General features: G+C 40.2%; 1 protein-coding gene across 1 annotated transcript in view; it reads right to left on the bottom strand.

Moving 5' to 3' along the window:
• Nucleotides 1-13122, bottom strand: part of LOC139656236 (extended synaptotagmin-2-A-like) — a gene marked incomplete at its 3' end in the record, with an annotated part of 67356 nt that extends 54234 nt beyond the window's left edge. Inside the window, exons 1-2 of the mRNA XM_071533743.1 lie at nt 12989-13122; nt 10992-11400 (exon numbers count right to left, since the gene is read on the bottom strand). Of these exons, the coding sequence (XP_071389844.1) occupies nt 10992-11393 (402 nt within the window). The remainder of the gene's footprint in view (nt 1-10991; nt 11401-12988) is intronic.
• Nucleotides 13123-24912: the final 11790 nt, after the last annotated feature.

Here is a 24912-nt window from a genome sequence, read left to right as displayed (position 1 = left end):
GAGATTTGCTGGCAAAACAAAATCATTGCTGATTTTGTTATTTTCATAGGATTTGTTGACAGTAAGAAATGCATTAAAAAACACCGGCCTTATCCTTTAATCTCAGAATTCAGACTTCTTCCTCAGAATTCTGACTTCAAACTCAGAATTGTGACTTTATTCTCAGAATTCCGACTTTAATCTCACATCTGGCCCTAATCCTCTTCCGTAAATTTCCAAAGATGTTCTAATATGATTTTTTTACCGTGCCGTAATATATTATTATGAAAATACTGTGCTTGTTTGGGTTCACATTAACCTCGGCCTCCTCCTGTCCATCAAATGCTTGCTGGGAAAGGCCAAGTCTTGCATGCATATTATTAGCTAATGTTAAGATAGTAACAATAATACCTGAATCTACAGTTCCATTTATGAAAAGTATAATTTATTAGGGATCGGACGATATATCGAAATTCAATACATTGCAATAAAAAAATGATATTAGCGATATTGGCTACATTTTAGCTACAAGTTGAATAAACTGAAGTGGAAGTGAGTATTTAGCAGCAGCAGAACCCAGTCAGCTGTCAGTGCCAGGTCCTTGTTTAGTTAGTGAGAGCGCTGACTTGACTTACTGCCTCAGCGGTGTGTACATTACAGGTGTGTTGGTGTTGAACTCTAGTGACTTACTGTTCAATGTTCAGGCTATCTGCAGGTTTCAGAAGGCCAAATGTAAGACTTTTTAAGATCTTTTCAACAATACCTGGAATGACTTAACTGAAATAAAGAAACAAAAAGCTGGCAAAAACAGACTATTTCTGACTGAACGTACCTGATGAAAGTTATGAAACTGTTCAGTAAATGAGCAGTGTAAGAAAAAGGACACTAAGAGATTAAATGTTTAGGGACATTCATTCCAACTATGTTGACTAAAGAAGATGCAATGAAAACGAAACATGTTTGGTATATTGTATTAACTCTGCTCTTTTAATTATTCGTATTTGTCTAAGAGTGGACAAACATAATGTGAGCAACTTGTAAAACAACATAAGAAAATAAAACCAACACTACTGCAGGTCCCACTCACATCTTTTGCTGAAACTACACAATTTATGGCATTTTCCTTATTGTTGTTTGCCTTTCTTTCCAAGTCTGCCTCAAGTAAATATCACTGAATGTAAACAATCTGCACATGCCACCATCTAATTTCATATCTGCATCAAAATTAAACTGCATTAAAAAAATAAACCTGTCCTTACATGGTGGAAAAAAAAACTCTTCTTATAACTGTATTTAAGGCATTTTAATACTTTTTAAGGCCTTAAATGCAGATATTTTAAGACATGTTTAGACTTTGTGGATCCTGCAGATACCATGATGTGTCTCTGACTTGCTCTGTGTATCTGTGTGTGTGTGTGTGTGTGTATGTGTGTGTGTGTGTGTGTGTGTGTGTATGTGTGTGTGTGTGTGTGTGTGTGTGTGTGTGTGTGTGTGTGTGTGTGCGCGTATGTGTTGTTAGATTCCTCACACACTTGCCACACTCACATTACCCAGTGAATAATGTGTGTGTGTGTGTGTGTGTGTGTGTTGACTAGACAGAGCGTCTCACCAGCTACCAGCCGAGCCGTCACCACCTTGTTGAGGCAAGGTGGGACAGCTTGTCACAGGGTGCGCATGTTTTTAAGCCTGGGGTGTCCCCAGTGGGCGGACGGCTGGTGGTTTCAGAGTGGAAGGCGAATCTAGTCGGCCTTGAGTCACCTCACATCAGGATCAAAGTAACACTTGCCAGTTGCCTAACCCATGCAGGTAACAACAATGCAGAACACATTCGCTCTGGCCAAACACTTCAGGCTGCTACACGCTCTTTGGCTTTTTTAACCCTCCCCCCAAAAAACTCTTCCTCTACAGAAACACCTTTTCCTCTGAACTGTAAACTGGTAAACCACTGTTTTTACCCGACACTGCTGTGCTCTTTTCCTCCTAAGTGTGTTTTCTTTGGTTTTTAATCATCATTTACTTGTAGCAGTTGTATAGCAGCAAAATAGCACTTTTCAAAACAGTTACAAAGTGCTTTAAAAAGGATAAAAATCAACAGTAAAAGCAACAAAAAAGCAAGGTAAGAAGGTTTTACCCAGTGATTTGGTAGAGGTTGGAGATTTACCTTGAAGATTTACAGCTAAAACACATGTGATTGTGATTATTATAGGTTGGGCCAGGCTCAGGTCTGATGTTGGGACGCTGGTAAAAGCAGAGCGGAGCGGCACAAGGCCCTTCTGTTCCTCCACATTGTTTCCATTCTCTGCTACGGAGGAGAGCCCCGCCCTTTGGCACATCAAAAAAGAGGGGGAAGGCCCCACCCATGCCACGTCATACCAGTCAGAGAGAGAGAGAGAGAGAGAGAGCGAGAGAGAGGGAGGAAAGAAACAGAAAGAGAGACAGAGAGAGAGAGGAAGAGAAATTTGCCAACAGTTATACTGTGGTTGTAGTAGCTTGCCACATTTGTCCTCTAGATAGCTGATGATTGAGAGTCAGAACATTTACAGTCCTGTTGTTGTAACCTTTAGTTATCGAGGGAAGGGTTTTGCTGAGTTATGCCTGCTCTAGTCCAGCACCGCCCTGTTTCACATTCACACACTTACACACATTCACACCCAGTACAACCACAGCACTCTAAAAAACTTTTTAAAAGACTTGGAAACACACTCAACAGGGAACTGTGGCTGTGTGTAAATTGCTTGTTCTTAAAACCCCCAATCCAAATTTTATTGCACTTGATCTCAACTTGTATTTAACATGATACAGTTTTACGTTTCTATGCTGTAAGTTATTGTCTTTGTTGTATTATCTGTAACTTTCTGTGTGTTTAATACATTCTGCTGCCTCGGCCCGGTCTCTCTTGCAAAATCTCAATGAGACTTAACCTGGTTAAATAAAGGTTAAAAAAATAAATACTGGTAAAACCTAAAATTTTGCTGCACACCAGCACTTGCCACACAAGTCACTCGTTCTCTATAGTGCTGCAGTGGGAAGCTATCACTCCCATTGAAATGTTTCCACTCTCAGTATCAGTGTATTTGAACAGTTTCTTCCTCTGATACTTATATCAGCTATTGTGCCCTGGCATGTTTCTCTTTTTTTCTCAGCAGAACAGTGGTTTTGCACTCTAAATCTGTGGCCTACATCCTGTAGCCTGTGTTGAACTTCTACACCATTTGTTTACCAGCCTGACCTCATTCCTTCTCACTAATGCTGCTGTTGCTGCTATTTCACAATACCCCCCCCCCGCCCCACACACACACACACACACCACCCCCACCCCACCACCCCCTGGCAGCATGCCTACGCACCCGGCAGCGACCCAGGATGGCCTTTGCTGCCCTCAGCTTCACATATCGTCGCTGTCAGGTGATAAACTTCAACTTGGTGATTTTCATGTTTTAACTTAAAGTCCCCATGAAATGAACTCCCATTACTTTTACTTCCTGGAAAAGCTCTCATGGTGACATCATGCTGCATTAGTAGTCATAAATATAAATTTCTAACCAATAAAACCCATCAGATTTTTGAACAGTCCCACCCCTCCGCACCCCTCTCATCAAATAAAATTGCCTTTCTCTTCCTGACTCATATTCCAATGGCTGGTGGTTAGTGGCTAGTGACTAGAGGCTGGTGGCTAGTGACTAAAGGCTGGTGGGTAGAGGCTGGTGGCTAGTGACTAGAGGCTGGTGGCTAGTGGCTAGAGGCTGGTGGCTAGTGACTAGAGGCTGGTGGCTAGTGACTAGAGGCTGGTGGCTAGAGGCTAGAGGCTGGTGGCTAGTGGCTAGAGGCTGGTGGCTAGAGGCTAGAGGCTGGTGGCTAGTGACTAGAGGCTGGTGGCTAGAGGCTGGTGGCTAGTGACTAGAGGCTGGTGGCTAGTGACTAGAGGCTGGTGGCTAGAGGCTGGTGGCTTGAGCCTGGTGGCTAGTGAGTAGAGGCTAGTGGCTAGTGACTAGTGACTAGAGGCTAGTGGCTAGTGACTAGAGGCTGGTGGCGAGTAGCTATAGTGATTTCTGACCCTGGTCCTCAATTAGATTTGAATCCCAATTCTCTTACGCAATTTTGGACTGATACTGTAATTTATGCATTACTCATGTGCTGAATCTCATATGAACATTATATGACAAATTCCACATTACAAAATCAATTATAACTTATCCCATGCATTGCTAATCACAGTGTCAGCTTAAAAGGTTTCCCATATGATTCCTCCGCTGTCTGCTTATCTTCACTCAGTCCATCATAAACTTTCATTTTCCGGCTTATATGGATCAAAGGATTACATGGCAATCAAATAACCATGGATGGATGCACTGAGATAGAGACTGCATGAAGATACAGGACAGACAAAATATGGCTTCTGCAGCAGGAAAACCCCCCCCCCTACATTATTTTAATTCTCATGTTAGAAAAGACCAAAGATTTAGGAGCACTTGGTACCAGAAATGTCCAATCAGCAGCTCCTTGTGAATGGGAACTACAAGAAAGTATTAAAAAGCAAAGAGGGACTGAGGCACAAATTATGTTATGTTTAACTTGTCAGATTGCCAATGTAAAATAAAGGTTAGTAACTTTTTCTATCACAACTGACGGGCTCTGACCGTCTTTGGTTTGCAATTCTCATACGTTTCCTTTTCTTGGTTGATTTGAAAGTTTATATGGTTATTTATATTTCAAGTGAGCTTCATGACCCCTGGTTGAGTTCAAACACACCTTGGCAACAATGAGAAAACAAGCACTCTTTTCTTCCTTCCTTAAACAAATAAAACAACACTTTTTAAAGGTGCGTTTTTTTGCCTGACATCAATAAACAAAGGGAGTCTTGCACCGTCAGTTTTGTCTGGAGAGACAACACTGTACCATTACTTCAGGCATTCCCGGCCTGCTAACTATGAGCTGCAGCCCACACCGCCTATCAAGCCTCATTCCACACATATTTTGCTGAGAGAGCGAGCCTGGAGGAGGCTATGGGCTCTCCACCAAAATCTGCATTTCTGTGTCTGATGATCACAGTCTCTTCATGGCTGGCAGGTGATTAAGTCACGACTGGCTGGGACAATAGATCTGTAATGTATAGCTATGGGCTCGTCTTTGCATAACTGGTCGTTGTGTAACTGCGAGACGTTCAAAGACATGACATGGCCTTACCTGTTGCTTTGTTGTGAATGTGTGTCACATCCGCAGTGGATCTATTGTGTCATTATGCACGTGCTGGAATGTATAGGCACTGAGTGTATGTAGGTATACACAGTGATATCTAGTCTACTGTGTGTCTTATGTCTTATGTCCCCTTTTTATAAACACAAGGATTTAACATCTATTTATTAATATTTATAACATTCAAACCTTTGTAAATTTGTAAATGTGGAAATTTAATTTATCTAGTGCCTTTTATTTTTAAGTTTCGTAACATTATGCTGCTATTACTGCTTTTACTACTGCTTTTATTTATTTGTTTTATTTTAACTACACCGAGAGAAGCCAGGCGAAATTTCATTGTACCTCAGCATAATGACAATAAAGATCATTCTATTCTATTCTATTGTATTCCTTTGCACTGTATTTGAGGTCTTTGTACAATTTGCTTCAGTAAATACTGTGAAAGGTATCAGTATGTCTATACGATGAATCAATATAATATTTTTGAACTTTGAATTTTCCTGGTCTGGCTGCGTTACAGTCATCTTTTACAGTTATATAATTTTCTAAACTTGACTGTTCTAATGTTCTAGACGTGAAATGAACAGTGAAATACCCCACAACCTCAAAGTTGGTCACAGAGGATTATGAAATTTGCTCAAATCACTGATGCCCCAAACACAAGTGTATAAGGTCCAGTATTTGCAATCTGTCACTTAATGATTTAGCAAGAAGAAGAAGAAGAAGAAGAAGAAGAAGAAGAAGAAGAAGAAGAAGAAGAAGAAGAAGAAGAAGAAGAAATCGTACGCCAGAAATAATGGCTGAAATTATCGAGAATTCGACTTGCATAAAGTATTTCTGATTCTGAATGCCTGGACTAAGCTTTATGTTAAAAAGGAGGTCAGTTTCCCCCCTAACACCGTCACATGACTTAGCCTTTCAAGGTACAAATTTCATTCTTTTGAACACACACCTCTGTCTGGGAGGACTTGAGGTCAATGTTTGAGTCATCTTTACACATTCCAGCTCTGTGAGGCATTTGGCGGAGCTGGTTCTTTTGGATCCGCCTCCTGAGTGAACCGGTGCAGCTGGTCACAAGGAACCTGCACATTTTCCACTTGGCTTGTCTGGATTTGGAGATTTCTGTCAGTGTTCCATATGATGCACAACTGACACTGGGTCTACAACTATATAAAATGTGTCGCCATATATGGTATATATACACTGGTACTAAACAAGATTTTTCAATATATACCAACTACCAAGGTTTCCCATTCCTGGAAATCGCACCATTCATCATCCAGACTTTTCTAGACTTCTCAGATCTGCGTAGGAACTCTGCTTTCAACGCATCAGCGAGGATGAGGCTTCCTTGCAGCGGAAATGTTTTGTGCTATTGATCATGAAATCTATGGGAAGCTGAGTGGATGGTTGGATGCCAGCCAGCCAGCTAGCCCCCCCCCCCCACCCCCACCTCCACCCCCACCCCCAAATCATAGAGCATCATATAAACAAGGCCGTCAACAGAGAGACCTTGAGAAATACAATGCTGAGCAACAATTCTGGGCCTGATGCAAACAGAAAGCTTTGCTGATGCTTTGCTATAGGCACAGAGACAGTGAGCCTATTGAGCAGCTTACATGTTTATTGTGTTGTTTATCTGCAACTATCATTATCATTTGTCTTGATGATGCGTATTTGGGTTAGCTGGTTAGATAAAAGTTAACCGAAAGTGTAAATCAAACAATGCCGGTTGACAACGCTTTGTTTGCCTGATTAAAGGGAAACTGAGTAGACTCAACACATTAGAGAAAGGATGTGAAAGGATTAGCATATCCTTCAGATAATGAGCAACGCTGCCAAGCAATCAGCAGCGAACTTTGACCCCTGAAAGAGACTCAGCTGACAGTTTGTTCCTGTCCTTCCACACAGATACTTTATCTGCTCCGCCTCTGCCATTGACCTACATGATTTGCAAAACTCAAAGTGAAGATTAGATGCTTACAGGAGTCCCTGAGTCATCATGCTGCGGTTTCTAACCAACTCAACACTCTGCTGCAGTGTTGTTCTACCAATCACTTTGGCAGGTGACCAGCCATCATCTGGAGTCCTACTCTATTCTAAACATGTTGCTGGCTGCTAAAATAGAGAAAGTGGTTGGTGAATCTTTAGACATACCGGGCACTGAGGCCAAGGGTCAAAACATTTTCATTTTATGACCAGATTTCAGGTTAGTTTTCCACCTCTGGAAAGCTGCAGACAGTATGATGAGCCACAAAATAGTTTATTTGTTGTTAGTGTAGACGGTTAGCAGTATCCCTACTACAGAAAAACCTGACAAACCTTTTCACCTACACATCACACGAGCAGATATATCCAAAATTCACTGCCAACTTTCACTATTTTACAACCTCACTAGATTTTTAGAATAGAATAGGACCTTAAATGATGCTTTGTTACCTGACAATGTGGCTGTGGAAGCTCTGCCAACATTCAGAAACAAGAGGCACTTGAGTCTAATGTCCCGCCATGATCACCATGGATTAAACATATCCAGGTGTGCTAATGAGGTTGTTAATTAATGTAATTAATGCATTAATTATCAAATATTTCTGTCTTCTCTTAAAACATGAGTGATATTAATATGAATTCTGTATCTTAAAGCATTAAGGAGTTATGGGAGTTTCAAGAAAATCTGTTTTTCCTTATTAATATGTAAATTTATGCAGCAAGGAGCTCCAAAATCTAATCTGATCTGGTCATCTACTAGAGAGAGAGACAGACAGACAGACAGACAGATGGTACCATGGTGGCGAGACTTAACAAAAACAACATTATCTAATCATCTGGTGCTCTCTGAAAACAAACATTTCCAGGGACATGAGTGCAAAATGTGTCATTAAACCACAACATTAGCATCCATCCAAACACGAAGTGTTGCGTGATTGCCGGCGGGTTGAAAACCAGAAACGGTACTGAACCCCCGAACCACAGCTTTCCCTCCGTTCGCCCTGCTGCTGCAAAAAAAAAAAAAAAAAGTTTAGGGGAATCACTGCATGCGCTCTTATGGAACGGTGCCACCAAAAGGCTTAATGCAACTCATCTGCTGAGTTTGGCTGTGACGAGCCAGCGAACCCGTCCTGTACGCACACGCCCAACGCTCAGCCCCGCTCCTATCAGGCTGAGAACCGGCAGAGTCAGCTGGGAGAGCCGGCCACATGTGCGGAGCCGGGTTACGACCGGACGGAGGCAGAGAATGACAGGCATGTGGATCTGCCGTCCGCACAGAAATCCATAGAAAGTGAAAATCAGAACAGGTTTGACGACTATCCGGCTAAAAAACAAAAGCGGCCTCGAGAGCCCCGTCGGCTACAAGGCCGTGTGTGTGAATTATTCAGCGAGGACTCCCAGCTCCTCCGGGCGGATCGGAGGATTGAAATGATCAAAATGAGCCCGGCGCAGATTCGATCCTGTAACTGGTGGGGAGCGAAGGGTGGGAAGTCCAGCAGTCCAGCCCAATGCCTCTATAGTCTTAAGATCACAGCCCTGCATTCTCCTTAAAGTTCCCAGAATCACAACTGTGAAAAGAAATTTGATTATTTTGGAACAATCTCAAAGCTCAAAGCTCTGGCTTGACCGTTTTATTCCCCTAAATCGGTTCAAACAAATTATCCACAGTCTTATGTGTGATGTATGCTCCTGTTTCTGATCTAAATTGAGATCTTTTTTGTATATTTCACCATTTCACTGTATTGTATGTTTTATTGTGTGACCTCTGCTGCCATTTCTTGGCCAGGTCTCCCTCGGGAAAAGAGATTTTGAATCTCCATGGGACTTCCTGCTAAAATACAGGCTAAATAAATACATTTAAAAAAAAGTCAACAAAAGCGCAGGATGGGTGACCTTTCCGATGGCTATTTATGCGGCCCTCCTGAACGAGCAATTCAAGTTTTCTTTGAACTGAGCATTAAAATAGAGTATCACGAGAGATGTTGCTCTCTTTATCCCTTGTTGCTATTATTGTCACCTTATCAGTGTCTCTAGTTCAAGCACCATTGGACCAGTGGAAAAATGTCTTCTAGGAAGCAATGCAGAGTTGGTGACTTCCAGAGAAAGGCAGTGACAGACAGTGCAACTTTTGGGGCAACTGCTGTGCAACAGCACCCAAGGAGTTGCCTCGCATTGCTGCTTTAGCCACTTTGGAGTATCTAGTTGCCAGTGGTGGAAAGTAACTAAGTACATTTACTCAAGTACTGTAGTTAAGTACAATTTTGAGGTACTTGTACTTTACTTGAGTATTTCCATTTGATGCTACTTTGTACTTATACTCCACTACATTTTAGAGGGAAATATTGTACTTTTTACTCCATTACATTTATTTCACAGCTATAGTTACTAGTTACTTTTCAGATCAATATTTTATATTTAAAACATTTGATCATCTTCATAAAATAACTATAAAATAGCATTGTTATAGATTAGACTACCCAAAAGTATAGCTAAATTGTTAAGATTAGCTTCACATTGACAACTTTAAAATGCTGCTTACATGTACATGTATGTAAATAAATCAGTATTAATATTCCAATAATTTATGAAAAATATAAATCTCTAAATGGGGACAGTGTGCATAATGAGTATGTTTACTTTGATACTCTAAGTACATTTTGCTGCCAATACTTTTGTACTTTTACTTCAGTAAGATTTTGAATGCAGGACTTTTACTTGTAATGGAGTATCTTTACATTGTTGTATTGCTACTTTTACTGAAGTAAAAGATCTCAGTACTTCTTCCACCACTGCTAGTTGCCAGGAAGTATTTTATAGATCTTATAGTAAGTATTTTATAGTTTCTCAATTTGTTGTTGGGAGTAGTGTCATCTACATTGCCCAAAATAATGCTTGTGTTTCACCATTGCAATGACAACATGATATTGCATGACAAAGTGAGAAGGCTTCTGTCACCATTTTCACACGCTATATGTCTCAAGAAATGTCACTGTGCAGTTTCAGAGCCTCACATGCAGGAGCCTGGAAAGGTTGACCACAAACCCAAATGGGGAAATTACAGAGTGCCGGCGCAGTCCTTTTATTTGGTTAAATGTGGAAAACAAATGCATGAGGGTGTGTTCTGCGATGTACTTTGTTTTGTAGAAAGACAGTAAATGGTGCTAATCCTGGGAACCTATCTCCACTAGTGCATGTTTACCGTATAGAAATGCAGGAAAACTAGGGGTTAAATAAACAAACACCAGTAGATTTTGGCTGTGGCTGGTAAGTCAGTTATCTCTACCAGACACATTGGCATGCAAGCTGCAGTAATTAGAGCTGAAAGATATTGACAACAAATATAATTGCGATATTTGACTATTGCAATTGGGATTTAAAGTTTTTCTTGTCATACATTTTTAGAACTTTAAAATTGTTGAAAGTGATTTGGTTAAAAAAAAAAAAGAGATGTCAGTGTGCAGGATTTACTGAGTTTGCAAATGATGAAAGGTTTTTAATCAATATTGTACTTGATTCATGGACCAAAGATAGACTAAAACACCTTCTTTAGAAATCCAGTTTGGACACCTGTCTCTCTTAAGCAATTAATTGTAGCCTCTGCGATTTGGAAATTGCATAAACTCATACTGCAATGTTTTTTTCCAATTAATTGTTCAGATCTAGCAGTAATCGGGAGATCCTATTCTAGTCTAACAATGTTTTTAGCTGGTACAACAGTCAAAATGGATGGTGAAACTTGAGATAGAGTCCGGTTAGAGTCGAAAATTTTGGACAGATAATAATAAATAGTGGGAATAACAGTGTTGTAATCATTGTACAGGACTTACCCATGGTGGCAGCTCAGAAGTAGGCACACTTTGCCTCACTGCCTTCTCCTCATGCTCCAGGAATGCTAAGGCACGGTTTATCCTGTAGTTCTTACTGCCGTGGTTTTTCCTCCACCAGAAAAACATGGCGAGTCCGATCAGAACCCAGCTGAAGCTGAACTCAAAGTATCCCAAGACGTAGATGGGGAAGATGATGGCGAACGTCTTGGCAAATTTAATCCACATCTGGGTGACGTCCGCCAGGGAGGACTGCGGCTCCTCGTCCAGCTCCGGGGCGAGCGGCGGGACGACCGTGGAGCTCACCGGACTGCCCGGGACGCCGGCGGGCCCGTTTGTCCCGACACCCGGTCCCATCGAACCCGCCGCCCCGGACCCGGCTCCTTGCACTCCACTGTTACTCATTTCCCCTCTGAAAAGACAATTTTGGGCGGATGTTTACTGTAAATATCAGTGTACTGTACTGTTTTCTTTCCATTACCAAAACTGTAGCTAGTCTGATTATGAAAAAGAACTATAGCAATCCTATAATAAAATTAAGAATGATACTATACATTTATCACACAGGAACTATGAAATATCATAGGTCAAAGGTCAAAAGATTCTACCACAGAAAATCCTACAGTAATACTCTAAGAGATAAATACCATCAAGCATGATAAAGTCACTACAAATTTACTACTGAGCACCACAGACATACCATAGGACTCTATAAGAATATTGTGATTTCCATTCAATGTTTACACTGAATGGCTGCATTGTTTCCCTACCATGTTGCAACCCCCATGTTTCCCTTTATTTACCAAACTGTAACTAGTAACCAGTGCCTCATGAAGAAGAACAGTATAATAACCCTTTATCATGCGGCTACTGGAGGTCAAAAAGTTATTCCACACTAAAATCCTGCAGTAATACCACAGCAGATTGAACCAGAGGCCCCAAAGTTGCAGCATTTCCCCTTCGGCAACTTGCAGGTAGTAAACAGTTGGTGGCAGATGACTAATTAAATCAAGGGTCCCCAAACTGAACCCCCAAGAAGATCCACATTAGACCAAAGACCCCTACTTGTTAGGATTTTATCCTAAGGGGGAAGATTTTTTTATAGTTAGTTTGCATTTAGTATAGAATTACATAACTGTCTATATTCTGTTTAGGGAGGTAACAGTGAATCCTATGATCAAAATACATTTAAATCACAACATAGTGCCAGAATAGAACGTTCAGTATTTTCAAAAATAACACTCATATTGATGAATATTCATTATGTTATGTTTTTTAATTCTACAAAGTTCCAAAGTGGAGCAAAAGACTAGGCCTAGGCTATATGGAGGAATCTGTATCTTAAATAAAAAAAATGTCCTTTACACAGCGTGTATTCATATCCATACAGGCTGCAGGCTGAGCTGTCATCTCAAGGACTACTCTCTTGTATGGAGACACGAAGCTCCATTCAAAAATCTGCCAGTTTATTGTTACCTTGCTTATTGGCAAAGGTACGTACCTGGTAGAAGATGACTTAAGATCATACACGAAACGGTAGCAGACACTTTCCAATTCGGCATATATCCAAAACACAGGGCAACACTTAGTTTAACAACAATTGAACTTTAAGAAGTGGCTCGACTGTTTTTCACGCAGTCTTCTTCCACCAAAACACACCGTCGTGGGCGGCACCGAGCGGCGTGAAGCAATTCGAAAAGTTGAGATTTTATTGAAATGAGAGCTGTTGAAATGCTTGCATGTGTGCCGAATTGAAGAGTATCTACTACCGATTCAAAAAATGTCTTGAGTCATATTTTGTGTGGCATGTACCTTCGCCGATAAGCAAGGCAACATTAAACTGCCTGCTTTCCTGAACGGGGTCTGTCGTGACGTTCTCTCCACACCAGACAGAACGACACGTACCGGGGCTAGGACTTCACCAGCACTGCGTAAAACCAAACACCACCGAAAACAACAACTTCTTTCCCTGTCCGTCTCCCCGTGTGCAAACAACTCACCAGTGTCCGCCTGCGACATTCGTCCTTCCTTGGAAAAAATAAAAAATACAGTAAAATTCACTGTACCAGTCCCGTCCGCTGCATGGCGTCCACTCCGACCAGTTGTAGGTTGGAAGAGTAGTAATCCCTTTTCCCCTTCAGTACATCCTGCTCTGAAGCGACCAGTCAGCCTGCAGGAAACTGTCATCAGCCCCCGCCGGAGAGAGAGAGAGAGAGAGAGAGAGAGAGAGAGAGAAGGAGAGAGAGAGAGAGAGAGAGAGAGAGAGAGAGAGAGAGAGAGAGAGAGAGAGAGATGAAAACAGAAACACACCGGGAGAGCAGGGCGCCACCTGGTGGTGGAAACAGTATCTATAAGTATGGGTAAGAATAACTATGTATAGAATAGAAGAAGTCTTTTCAGGTAAGGTAAGGTAAGGTAAGGTTGGAATAGAATAGAATAGAATAGAATAGAATGATAAATTTCACAACTCAACTAAGTATAGAATAGAAGAAAGTTTTTTTCAGGTAAGGTAAGGTAAGATAAGGTAAGAATAGAATAGAATAGAATAGAATAGAACACAATAGAATAGAATAGAATAGAATAGAATAGAATAGAATAGAATGGAATAGAGCTGGATGAACCCAGATTAGAAGAGAAGAGAAGAGAAGAGAAGAGAGTTGGATAAACCCAGGTAAGAATAGAATAAGAAAAGATAAAATAAGATAAGATAAGATAAGATAAGAAAAGATAAAATAAGATAAAATAAGATAAGATAAGATAAGATAAGTTAAGTTAAGATCAGATAAGATAAGATATCACTTTATCACTTTATTGATCCCCGTGGGGAAATTCGGGTGCCACAGCAGCAACTGGCAGAACAGAACCAGGGAAAAATAAGAACAGAAGATAATAAAGAGAAGAGGTAGTAAGATAAAAAAAAATAAAGGTAATGTAGAATAGAATAGAATAGAATAGAATAGAATAGGATAGGATAGAATAGAGTTGGATAAACCCAGCCGAGAACAGAATAGAAAATAATAGATGTGGATAAGCCCAGGCAAGAATAAAATAGAATAGAATACAAAAGAGCTGGATAGACCCAAGTAAGTATAGAATATATGTGGATAAACCCTGGGGAGAATAGAATAGAATAGAATAGAATAGAGCTGGATAGAGCCAGGTAAGAATAGCGTGGAATAGAATAGAATGAATAGAATAGAATAGATTAGAAAAGAGCTGGATAGACCCAGGTAAAAATAGAATAGAATAGGTGTGGATAAACCCTGGCGAGAATAGAATAGAATAGAGCTGGATAGAGCCAGATAAGAATAGAATAGAATAGAGCTGGATAGACCCAGGTAAGAATAGATGTCGATAAACCCAGGGGAGAATAGAATAGAATAGAATAAAATAGAAAAGAGCTGGATAAACCCAGGTAAGAATAGAATAGAATAGAATAGGTGTGGATACACCCAGGCGAGAATAGAATAGAACAGAATAGAGGTGGATAGAGCCAGGTAAGAATAGAATAGAATAGAATAGAATAGAGCTGAACAAACCTGTGTGTGAAGAAAAGAAAAGAAAAGAAAAGAAAAGAAAAGAAAAGAAAAGAAAAGAAAAGAGAATGTGTTTAGTGCATTTTCTAGAATATTTTTATATTTCTGTATAATATGACTTTGACCTTTGACCTCCTTACTCTCGGCTGCTTGTAACATTGTTAGTCCAGGAAATGAAGCTTATTCTGCTGTTGAGCTCACTGTAGTTCACACTGTTGAGCTCACTGTAGTTCACACTGCTGAGCTCACTGTAGTTCACACTGCTGAGCTCACTGTAGTTCACACTGCTGAGCTCACTGTAGTTCACACTGCTGAGCTCACTGTAGTTCACACTGCTGAGCTCACTGTAGTTCACACTGCTGAGCTCACTGTAGTTCACACTGCTCAGCTCACTGTAGTTCACACTGCTCAGCTCACTGTAGTTCACACTGGATAAGAGCGTCGGCTGAATGTTTTAACATCAGTAATTTCACCTGCGATGTGTGATTATACAAGATGAACCACATGAAGCAGCAGTAACATGAACAGACGCTGCACTGAGCTCAGTTCTCCACTAGATGTCATCACAGCCTCGAGACTGTGGCATGCAACACACACTTCTGACTTCCAGTGGTGTGTGCGTGTGTGTGTGTGTGTGTGTGTGTGTGTGTGTGTGTGTGTGGAGAGATCTTTGAACCATCACACACTCTTATAAAATGTCCTCATGGAAAATCCAAACATTGCATTGAAGAGGCAGTAAAAAAAACACATGAACAACACAACAGAATAGAATCTACCTACCGATCTACTTCCTCATCTATATGTAGGTGTAACAGGTGTTATTATTTTTATTATTATTTATTTATTTCTATGTATTATCATCCTGACTTACCTAATTGTATCTTTCTTTCTTTTTAATGTCATTTTACTAGACAAATTATGTGTTTTTTTGTGTTTTATGTGCCTTGTGTATGAAATGTTCTACATAAATAAAGTTTTGAAGTCGTGTCGAAGTCCAAACCACAGCGCCCAGAACAGAGATGTAACTAACCCTCCTGCCACTTCAGTTTTAAGTTCAATTGATTTCTTCACCCTGCAAACACCCACTTGGGATTTGTAGTCTACTCTCTATCTAAAAAACAATAATAGCCTATCCCAGATCCAGACCACCACCAAAATCCAATCAAGTGTTCCTTGGCTCAGTGCCGATCTGTCCACCAAATTTTATGGGAATCCGTTCCTAGGTTTTTGAGATATTCTGCTGACAAGACAAGTTTCAGCAGGTTGTTGTTTGCTATATTTTACTTTTTGTGACTTACAGCGAATAAGCTTAAATCCCCACATCAGCAACAATACAAGCAACCACTAATATCAGGGAGTACAGAGGGGAACTATGTCGTTCCTCCTCTGTAGACGGCTGCAGACGGTCCAAAGAAGGTGGAGACCGAGTCAAGAGCGACACCAGAGCAAATCGAGTCCTGTTCAAGACCAGAATAGTCAGTAAACAGGGTGCAGGTCTTTCCAAATGCAAAGTGTAGGGGAAAAAATTAGTGAATGAGCAAAGGTTCAAGAGTCTTCCGTGGATTCTTTATTCAGACATACATGGTTCAGTTCAGTGACAAAGAAGTGAAGCTCAAAACACTCACTTTTATACACTAGAGTAAACAAAAACATAAATCTCAGCATAAAGCCAAACCCACAGTTCAGATTTCCTGACTCAAAGACAAAATCTCACTTAATATGGGACACAAGGAAACACACGTATGAACAGCATAAACTATTATTCACCTATAAGAACACAAAATCATTTCATAACCATATATAGCCCACATGCACGCATACATTCACTGATTACCTCACCATGGTATGTAGAGAAAAAAAACCCCACTCTACTCTGAGAACAAAGAACAAAAGAACAGAGTGTGTTATTCATATAAAAAAACACATTTTTTCATTTTATTTCTTACAAATAGAGGAAAGGAAAGAGAAGTTTCATAAAGGAAAACGTCACCCCAAAACTCTTTAACACTGTTAAAATCACAGCTATAGGTGATGTTTGTTGCATTCCCAAACACAGACCAGGTGATTTCCCAGCACAGATCCAATGGAGTTTGATATGAGAAAATGTTTCAGGATGTAAAACCTCAGCGGTAAACGTCAGGTTTTTGGTGTCAGTCCCTCAGAATCAAAGAGCGAGGGCTTCTTCTTTCTAGAGCCGCCATTTTGCACCGAGAGACGTTCAACAATCATACAGGGAGAAATCCATCGTAAGAAGAAGAAGAGAGACCAATTTCTCCACCCACAGGAGCAGGCAATTGAAAAATTGAAAAATTGAAAATATGATTATGGGGTCGTTCTGGGAAACCCAGCAGATCAGTAACTGAAGTAGAAGCAGACGAGACAGGTTGAGGGAAAGTGGGTCCAACAAAAAATGACAACACTTCATCACAAAATAACTCCACAAACTGATGATATGATGATATATAAGGAGTTTTCCTTTAAAGACAAACCATAATCTTAACCAAACAGTTTTAGTTGTCCAAAACCTTAACTCCAAAGTTGTTTTATTTACCTAAACTTAACTGTTAGCTAACCTTTTCACATGACGACACGTGAAAATGGCGTGTTCAGTTCCTGCTGTTGTCACATAACCAGAGGGGGAAAGTAACATTAAAGTACATTTACTCAAGTACTGTACTTAAGTACAGTTTTGAGGTACTGACACTTCACTTGAGTATTTCCATTCTGTGAGACTTTCTACTTTTCCTCCTCTACATCTCAGAGGGAAATCTTGTTCTTTTTCCTCCACTACATTTATCTGTCGGCTGGAGTTACTAGTTACTTTGCAGAATAAGGTTTTACACGCAAAACGTATGATAAGCTCATAAAATATGTTGCATTGTTAGAGTTTAAACTCCCCAACAGTACATGGAGCAGTTAGACCGACAACATTAAAACACCTCTGACAGGTTAATGCTTCAATAATTTAAGACTCTGACAGAATGAGAACTTTTACTTTTGATACTTCAGTTCATTTTACTGCTAATACTTATAGACTTTTACTCAAGTAAACTTCTTCTTTTTTATAAACTTTGTTTATTGATTTTTTTATACACAAATTGACAATAATGTTAAAGCGCCTGTGAGTGACAGTGTCATATTATAGTAGCACATTAGAAAAAACAACAACATACAATACATAGCAACTACAAGGAAAACACAACACAAACAGTCAGCTTGGTCATATTTCACATATTACAGTAAATACAATAACCTCACCCATCAGGTCAGAATAAGAATAAATAAATAAAAATAATAATTAAATAAGATAAAATGGGATCTTATTCGGGGATAACTGGAAAGGTAATTTTCTCTGCACAGGCAAAGAAAGGCCCCCACATTTTTTTTTTTATTTCTTGGAAGAGCATTTCAGTGTATATCGGATTTTTTCAAGCTGTAAATTATTGAAAATTTCTTTTAACCACAGAGTGTGAGACTCAGGTAAACTTCTGAATGCAGGAGTTTTACTTTTAATGAAGTATGTTTCCATTATGGTATTGCTACTTTTGCTTAAGTAAAGGATTAGAGTACGTTTTCCACCGCTGCACATAATCCTTTCATGACAGAGAAATGTATTCTTCATGTTATTTATGTCCACAGCAGGTGATGAGTGTCAGAGTTTATGGTCGCCTAAACGAAAATGCTGTGCAGGGCTGAGTAATGAGGGAGGGAGGGGCGAGGAGGCGGAGGAGCCACTAATGCGTCTGCTGAGAGAGAGCGATGTTCAAAGCCACAGCGTAACAAATATCCCGTGTCTCCAGACCCTTCGTGTAGAACTGAGAAGTGCCGGCTGAAGAATTAAGAGCCGGGACAGAGAGGGAAGGCTTTTTTCACTCAAGAGTTCAAAACCAAAGCCACTGTTTAAAATTCCCCCTCAGGCGTCTGGAAACGTTATATGTCAGTAATATGTCAGTCTTCCACCAGAGAAGAAGAAGTGACAGATACTCTGATTTGTTCTGCACCTGATGATTTACTTTGAGTTTTGAATTTAGCCAGGGTCGGCTCTAAACTGCTGGAGGCCCTAGGCAAAATTTTCTGTGGAGGCCCCCCTTTTAAGACAAATCCTACCCACCATCAAGCTATAAAGACTGAATACAAATGTAGCGTTTAAAGCAAATGAACGTGGAAAAATGGATTGAGAGTGTTTTTGGTACATGACATCACACACACAGCTTTGAATGGACCTCAAGACACAAAATAAAACACTGGGAAGTGGAGAATATGGGACATTTAAAGGATGCATGAGGCCCTAGGCATTTGCCTGTTCAGCCTATAGGGAGAACCGATATGAGACCGATATATCAGTTTGCTGAAATTAGCCTTTTATTAAATATGGGATATCAGCCAGTCATGTGGTTCCTCCCTGATCACAGATACAGAAACACAGCCTGTAAAAAACTGCAATGAAATTTTATTGTCTTTCCACATTGTATTTATTAATTTAATTGTTCAATTACGTTGTTCTAAAGCATTCATGTAAAGTCAATAATGTTTCCCAGAGTTTCTCTACCATATAGGTGTGGAGGGTCACTCTGCTTTAAAGAGCTGCTGACACTAAAAGAATCTCATCAGTCTGGGTTTCAGTGGAGAGTTTTAGTGTCCCATGATGCTCCAAATGCTGTTTCAGAGGCTTTTCCACCCTGATGACACTAAATTTCTGGAGGAAACCTAACTGCTTGTAATTGTTGACATGTCAAATTTAAAGTTATTGCACAAAATATTGGCTATCAGCAGCTTCAGTCTAAAAACATCAGTATCTGTTTCTGCCTTCAGAAACGTGTGTGTGTGTGTGTGTGTGTGTGTATGTGCTTTAATATCAGAGAGAGAAGAAGGAAAGGGCTCAGTGCACATTGGCACTTTATCTTTTATTTCTCTTTCCATGTTTCTCATAATTCAGAGGACGAAATCCCCTCAGGCTCTGGTTTCAGCCTGTGACAATGTCTTTCTCTTTCTCTTTGTATACAATATAGTAATGCAATGCAGATATCAATGCAGCTATTTCATTCCTGGTTAATGCTTTTTTGATTTTCAATGCACAGGACGTCATGAAATAACCTCATAACTCTGTGGCCAAGAAACCCTCCGAGGTCCAATTTCAGCTGACAATCGATTTCTGTTCTGTTTGGAGTTTGCTGCTTTGAATTACAAACCAGGCGGGTAAGTGTTCATGAGAAAAACGATCTCTTTACACAGTTTATCATCGTTGTCGGGCAATAAAACATGTATTATCAAGAAGATTAGATTTAATACAATTGTAAAGGGGAGTCAGAGTTAATAAAATGTTAAAAGGGAGATTTTTAATTAAATAAAGATTTTTTTTTTGAGCCCCAAATGATGATGCATCTCCTGACTTCATATAATAAAAGAAGTCATATTGAGTTATTAACTTTGATTTTGAGATGATACTTTGCATCCTCTTTTGAATTTCAAACATTTACAAGAAGTTAACGCAATTAGAGAATGTAGAAAAATAGGAGGAGGAATATCTAAACCATGCCTGTGCACTAAGTGTATTTTCCAGAGACGAGGAAAGGAATAATTTTCTTATTAACGTCCGTGTATTGAAATCACACAGACAGGGCGAGGGGTCGTGAAGCGCTTCAGTGTCCAGTGGGCTTCAGTGTATTTTTACTGGAACACACTGAAGGGATGAAAACATGAAATGGGGCCCAAAGCCTTTCAGTAGGCCTATGTGGTGCAATACCTTCACTGTATGGGAAAAATACGTTCATTTATTTTAACGCTGCTTTAAGAAAAGCTTTGCTGTGCACAGGGGCATCTGCAATCTGCCGCGCTCACATCCAGTGAATGAACATGTCAACTTCTGCTTCCAGCAAGAGAAAAGAAAAGAAAAACGCCAAATTTACAGTTAACGTGTTTATTGTCCACAGGAGCAGCAGCGGCTCTATGCTGTCGGCCTTCACTTGGCACCTACATGTCACCGCATTTAAATATCACCCCGCCGATTCTACATACATACCCTCTGTGCTGTTATCAATACCAGGACACTGGGTTTTGAATGGTGTTTTCAAGGTGTGGACGAACGCTGGAGCCCTGGTGCACAGTGGGCGTTCATTGGCACAGGATGAGGAAAAGAGGGTTCAAGGTGCTCTTCCTGTAAAGAAATAACATTAAAAACTCTATTTCATGGCTGGATCAAATGAAAACTAAATTACAGCGTATGTTTATAGAACTAGCCATGGGAATACATGCTTTTTATTACATTTAAAAGACTGTAATGGGGGCTTTAGTCAGGTTTAATAAATCTTAAAAGGTTTATAATGAAATGAAGCTTTTTTTTTTTGGCTCCGAAATGCGACAGTCGGATCACCTGACTCCACATAATACACAAAAAACGAGTGATATTGAGTCTGAACTTTGATTTTGAGATGATATTTTCCTTCCTCCGTCTCGGCCGGGACAGGCACGCTCTGTTTAAGAGCGTGAGCTGGCCCCACAGTGTTTGAAATGCGTTTTATACACAAGCCGTAAAGCACTCGAAGCAAAGCGGACGGAGGGAGAGTTAATGCGTTACGCTCTCTGTCTGCACATTTTAATGCAGTGTTGATACTTTCGCCCACAGCGGGACAGCTGGGACCCGGGGTTTCCCTCAACATGGCCTTCTGCTTTGTTTATAACGTGTGCTGTCTCATCCGAGCTTCATGAGTTTAATGTACAGGACAGGAGCCGAATACGCAGTGGACTCTGTATGCCCTTCCAATGGAGATAGGTGTGTATCTGTGTGTGTATCTGGTCTATTTTTCTTTGCTGTATCCTATTATTTGCTATATATTGTTTCCGATTATTTTCTGCTGCAAAAAGCCAATCCAATTTCCCGCCTGGATCAATAAAGTTTAATCTTGTATCACATCTTGTAACGTGCAGCAGCTCCTCCTAGCTGATGCTTTTGTGAGTTTCATGGTTTTTATAAATTGTGTGTGTGTGTGTGTGTGTGTGTGTGGGGGGGGGTCATCAGAGAGAGAGGAAGCAAAGCCTCACCTGCTCTTTGTCACACTAGTTTTCCCTGCAGAGAGGAAGTGTGTCAGAGAGAAAACTGCCAGGCTACTAAAGCTTTCCCACTTTCAAAACGTCTGGACCGATACTGAAGTAGCATATCAGTGCCAGTAACAGTTTATAATAGTTTATCCCCGGCCTAAAATTTAAAGCACTTCAATTACTGTGTGACACACTCTATAATTAGGGATTAGTGTCTTGGCATGTCCCTCTGAGGCAGCCATACTTGAACATATTTTACCGGAGGAGCCTGGAGCAGCTAGGTTCCTTCTTTGCCACTCTGGCAAAGAAGGAACTCTGGTCAAAAAAAAAAAAAAAAAAAAAAATAGAAATTACTTCATTTTCACTCATTCCTGACCATGGCATTCATGATGGTGAAGGTCAGCAGCTAGCTAACTAGCTTACCTAGATAGCGATAGGGCTAGTTTGAACTTGGAAGGTCAGCTAGGTAGCTAGCTGAATTGTATTTTTTCAGTTAGTAGCAGAGCGCTAGGCTTCATAATATTAGCTTCCTCTTGTCTTACCTTTTACCTTTTTCACTGGACTTCAGTCTAACATTACTTAGCCAGAAAAACTGTGGTTAAAAAATAAGGTATGCATCATTTGAACAATGTGACATCTAGCCTTACAAAATTGATTGTTGGTATCTCAAAGTCCAACTCACTATTGACAGTTAATGAGGTTACAGGCTATTCAAAGAACTTTACTGACAGATAACATTTTAATGGATGTAATCATCTGTACTTTGAAAGTACAGATAGAGTAAACTGAACTAAAGTAAAGTAAACTAAACTAAAGTAAACTAACCTAGCTCTGCTTCCTTTGCCTCACATACCTCCAGTCTGGACCACATGACCCTCGCTGGTGACCTCAGTTGAGTTTTCAGAATGGAAGTCCCTCTTCTCCTGCCAACAGACGAGCTCTGCGGCGGGGCCAGCGCCGGCTTGTTGGGGGAAACGTGTCACACAGGGCCGACTGTCCAGCTCCCACCGTCTGGACAGACAATGTGGCGGGGATGAAAGGACGCCGTCGTCGGTGGGTCAGTGGTAATTAAAAAGATAGATAAACTGTGAACTGCAGGCGGTGATCAGCCACAGATAAACAGAGAGCAATTATATTTTCAGCAAAGTATTCCTTGTATTATGGTTTCCAATATAAGATCCTACTTTCATGTAATTAAAATGAGCCTGATCCTTTCTATTTGTAAAGCACTTTGTGAACTCTGCTTTTTGTTTGTTATTATTATCACTTAGTTTATATAATCTTCATTTTTTTTAAATAATCTTTATTTTTTTATAATGCTTCTCAAGATAAAAGAATCACAAAGGAATGAGATGAGAAATCATTAGAGGAATTGGAGAATTAGAGAACAAAAGGAAAGGAGAATAAAAACAAACAGGAGGACATAAAACAATTTGGAGCATCAATAAATGAATGAATAAAAACGGAATATAAATAAAACATTATAAAAACACCAGTTTAAACAAATGAGTGTTAAGAAGTCCCGATCCCCCGCAGTTTTCATCTTAGACTTTGGAATAATGAGTGAGTAAACAAAACCTTATAGCACTTTTCAGATGAGAAGTCACAAGGTTGTTTTCACATGATGAAAACAAACAATATAAATGAAATAAAGGCATACAGATTCAGGTGAAGTAATACAGTACCAGTGTAAGTGCCACAAACACACAGGTAAAAATCTGCAATAAAATGTAAGCAGGCAGACCGAAATACAGCTGGTGAGAAGAACACATGGAGCAAAAAAACAGGATGACCCCGTACATTAAAACAAAGCTGCACAGTGGCTCATAGGGCAGTGGTTCTCAACGTGGGGTCCGGGGACCACCAGGGGCTCCTTGAGGGGGTTCCAGGGGGTCCTCAGCAAATTGATCAATTGTTAAACATCACCATCACCAAGTTAACACAATTAGAGAATGTAGAAGAATGATTATTTTGATCATAGTTTCTCTGTTATCTCTCTACCTATAGTACAGATAGTTATAGAATTCTGGATAAAATCATATTTAACAATAAAAATATTCTCAGATTTGGGTCTGAGAGACAAAATCTCATCAAATGGGGGTCCGTGGCCCTAATGTGGACTAAATTAGGGGTCCTTGATATGAAAAAGGTTGGAGAATCACTGTCGTAGGGGTTGAAAGATCACAGATGTGAGCGTGGGCCAGACTCATAACGAGCCTTAAATAATCAGCAAAGTTTAGAAATCAATCCTAAAGCTCACAGGAAGCCAATACAGAGAGACTAATACAGGAGTAATATGTTCTCATTTCTTGGTTCTAGTAAGAATTCGAGCTGCATCATTTTGAAAAAGTTGGGATCGATAGGGAGGCCGTACAAAAAAGAGCGTTGTATGAGTATGGGTTTTTTTGGAGTCCAACAAAGCAAGAAAAAAGTCCAATATTTCTGAGCTGGAAGAAGGCAGATTTGGTGAATAAGTTAAAATGATATGAAACGTGACGAGAATTGAGGTCAGGATCAAAGTTCACCCCCAAATGTCTTGTCCGCTGTTTACAACCCAGTCCTACAGCAGCCAGTGCTGCCATAACACATTCTCTACTCACTCCATTCACTCTCTGTTAGTGTGATGTGCGTTATGTTATTCAGATTTATAGGCAAAATAACACAAACACCTATGAATATATGAATATCTAGCAGCTCATAAGTCAGTCCTGCTTCAGCGCTTCTTGGATCGCTGTTATCCAAGTCCTGGCCTGTGTGCCGCGGGAAATCGGACCTTTCTTCAATTTGACTTCGCAGAGCTGCTCTAATCTCATTGGTTGAAATGAACCTCAGTGGGCGGAGCCAAAGAACCACAGTTTTTCAGAGTGAAAGTCAGCTAACAGGCAAACGTGAATGGCAAAGAAAGAATTCAAAAATATAAACAAAACGTATAAATGACTTATTTTTTTTATTCATTCACTCACCACAGCATTCATGATGTTGGAAGGTCTACAGGCTAGCTAGCTTATCTACTTAATTATCTTAACTAGATAGCATTATACAGCTAATTGGAACTTGGAAGGTCAGCCAGACAGATACGTACGTTTTTATTAATGTGTCACTCCTCAACACAGGCTGTGTGAAATAAAGTGCATGAGCGCAGGCAGAATGCAGACCAGGCAGTAAAACCATCTATGACAGTGGTTCTCAAAGTGGGGTCCGGGGACCCCCAGGGGTCCCAGGGGGTCCCCAGCAAAAAGGGGAATAATTTATTTTCACTATAATTCCATCCATAAGTAACACAATGACAGAATGTATGACTATTTTGGTCATGGGTTTCATACACTTTCTGTAAAAAAAAAACCGAATGCAAA

The sequence above is a fragment of the Centroberyx affinis genome, unplaced genomic scaffold (assembly GCF_046629955.1).
Source record: "Centroberyx affinis isolate AG114_WGS23_722 - 3 ecotype Tasmania unplaced genomic scaffold, CSIRO-AGI_Caff_v1 ptg002420l_1, whole genome shotgun sequence".
Taxonomy (NCBI): domain Eukaryota; kingdom Metazoa; phylum Chordata; class Actinopteri; order Beryciformes; family Berycidae; genus Centroberyx; species Centroberyx affinis.
The sequence above is the reverse complement of the archived record's forward strand: the minus strand, read 5'-3'. Positions and strand labels throughout refer to the sequence as shown.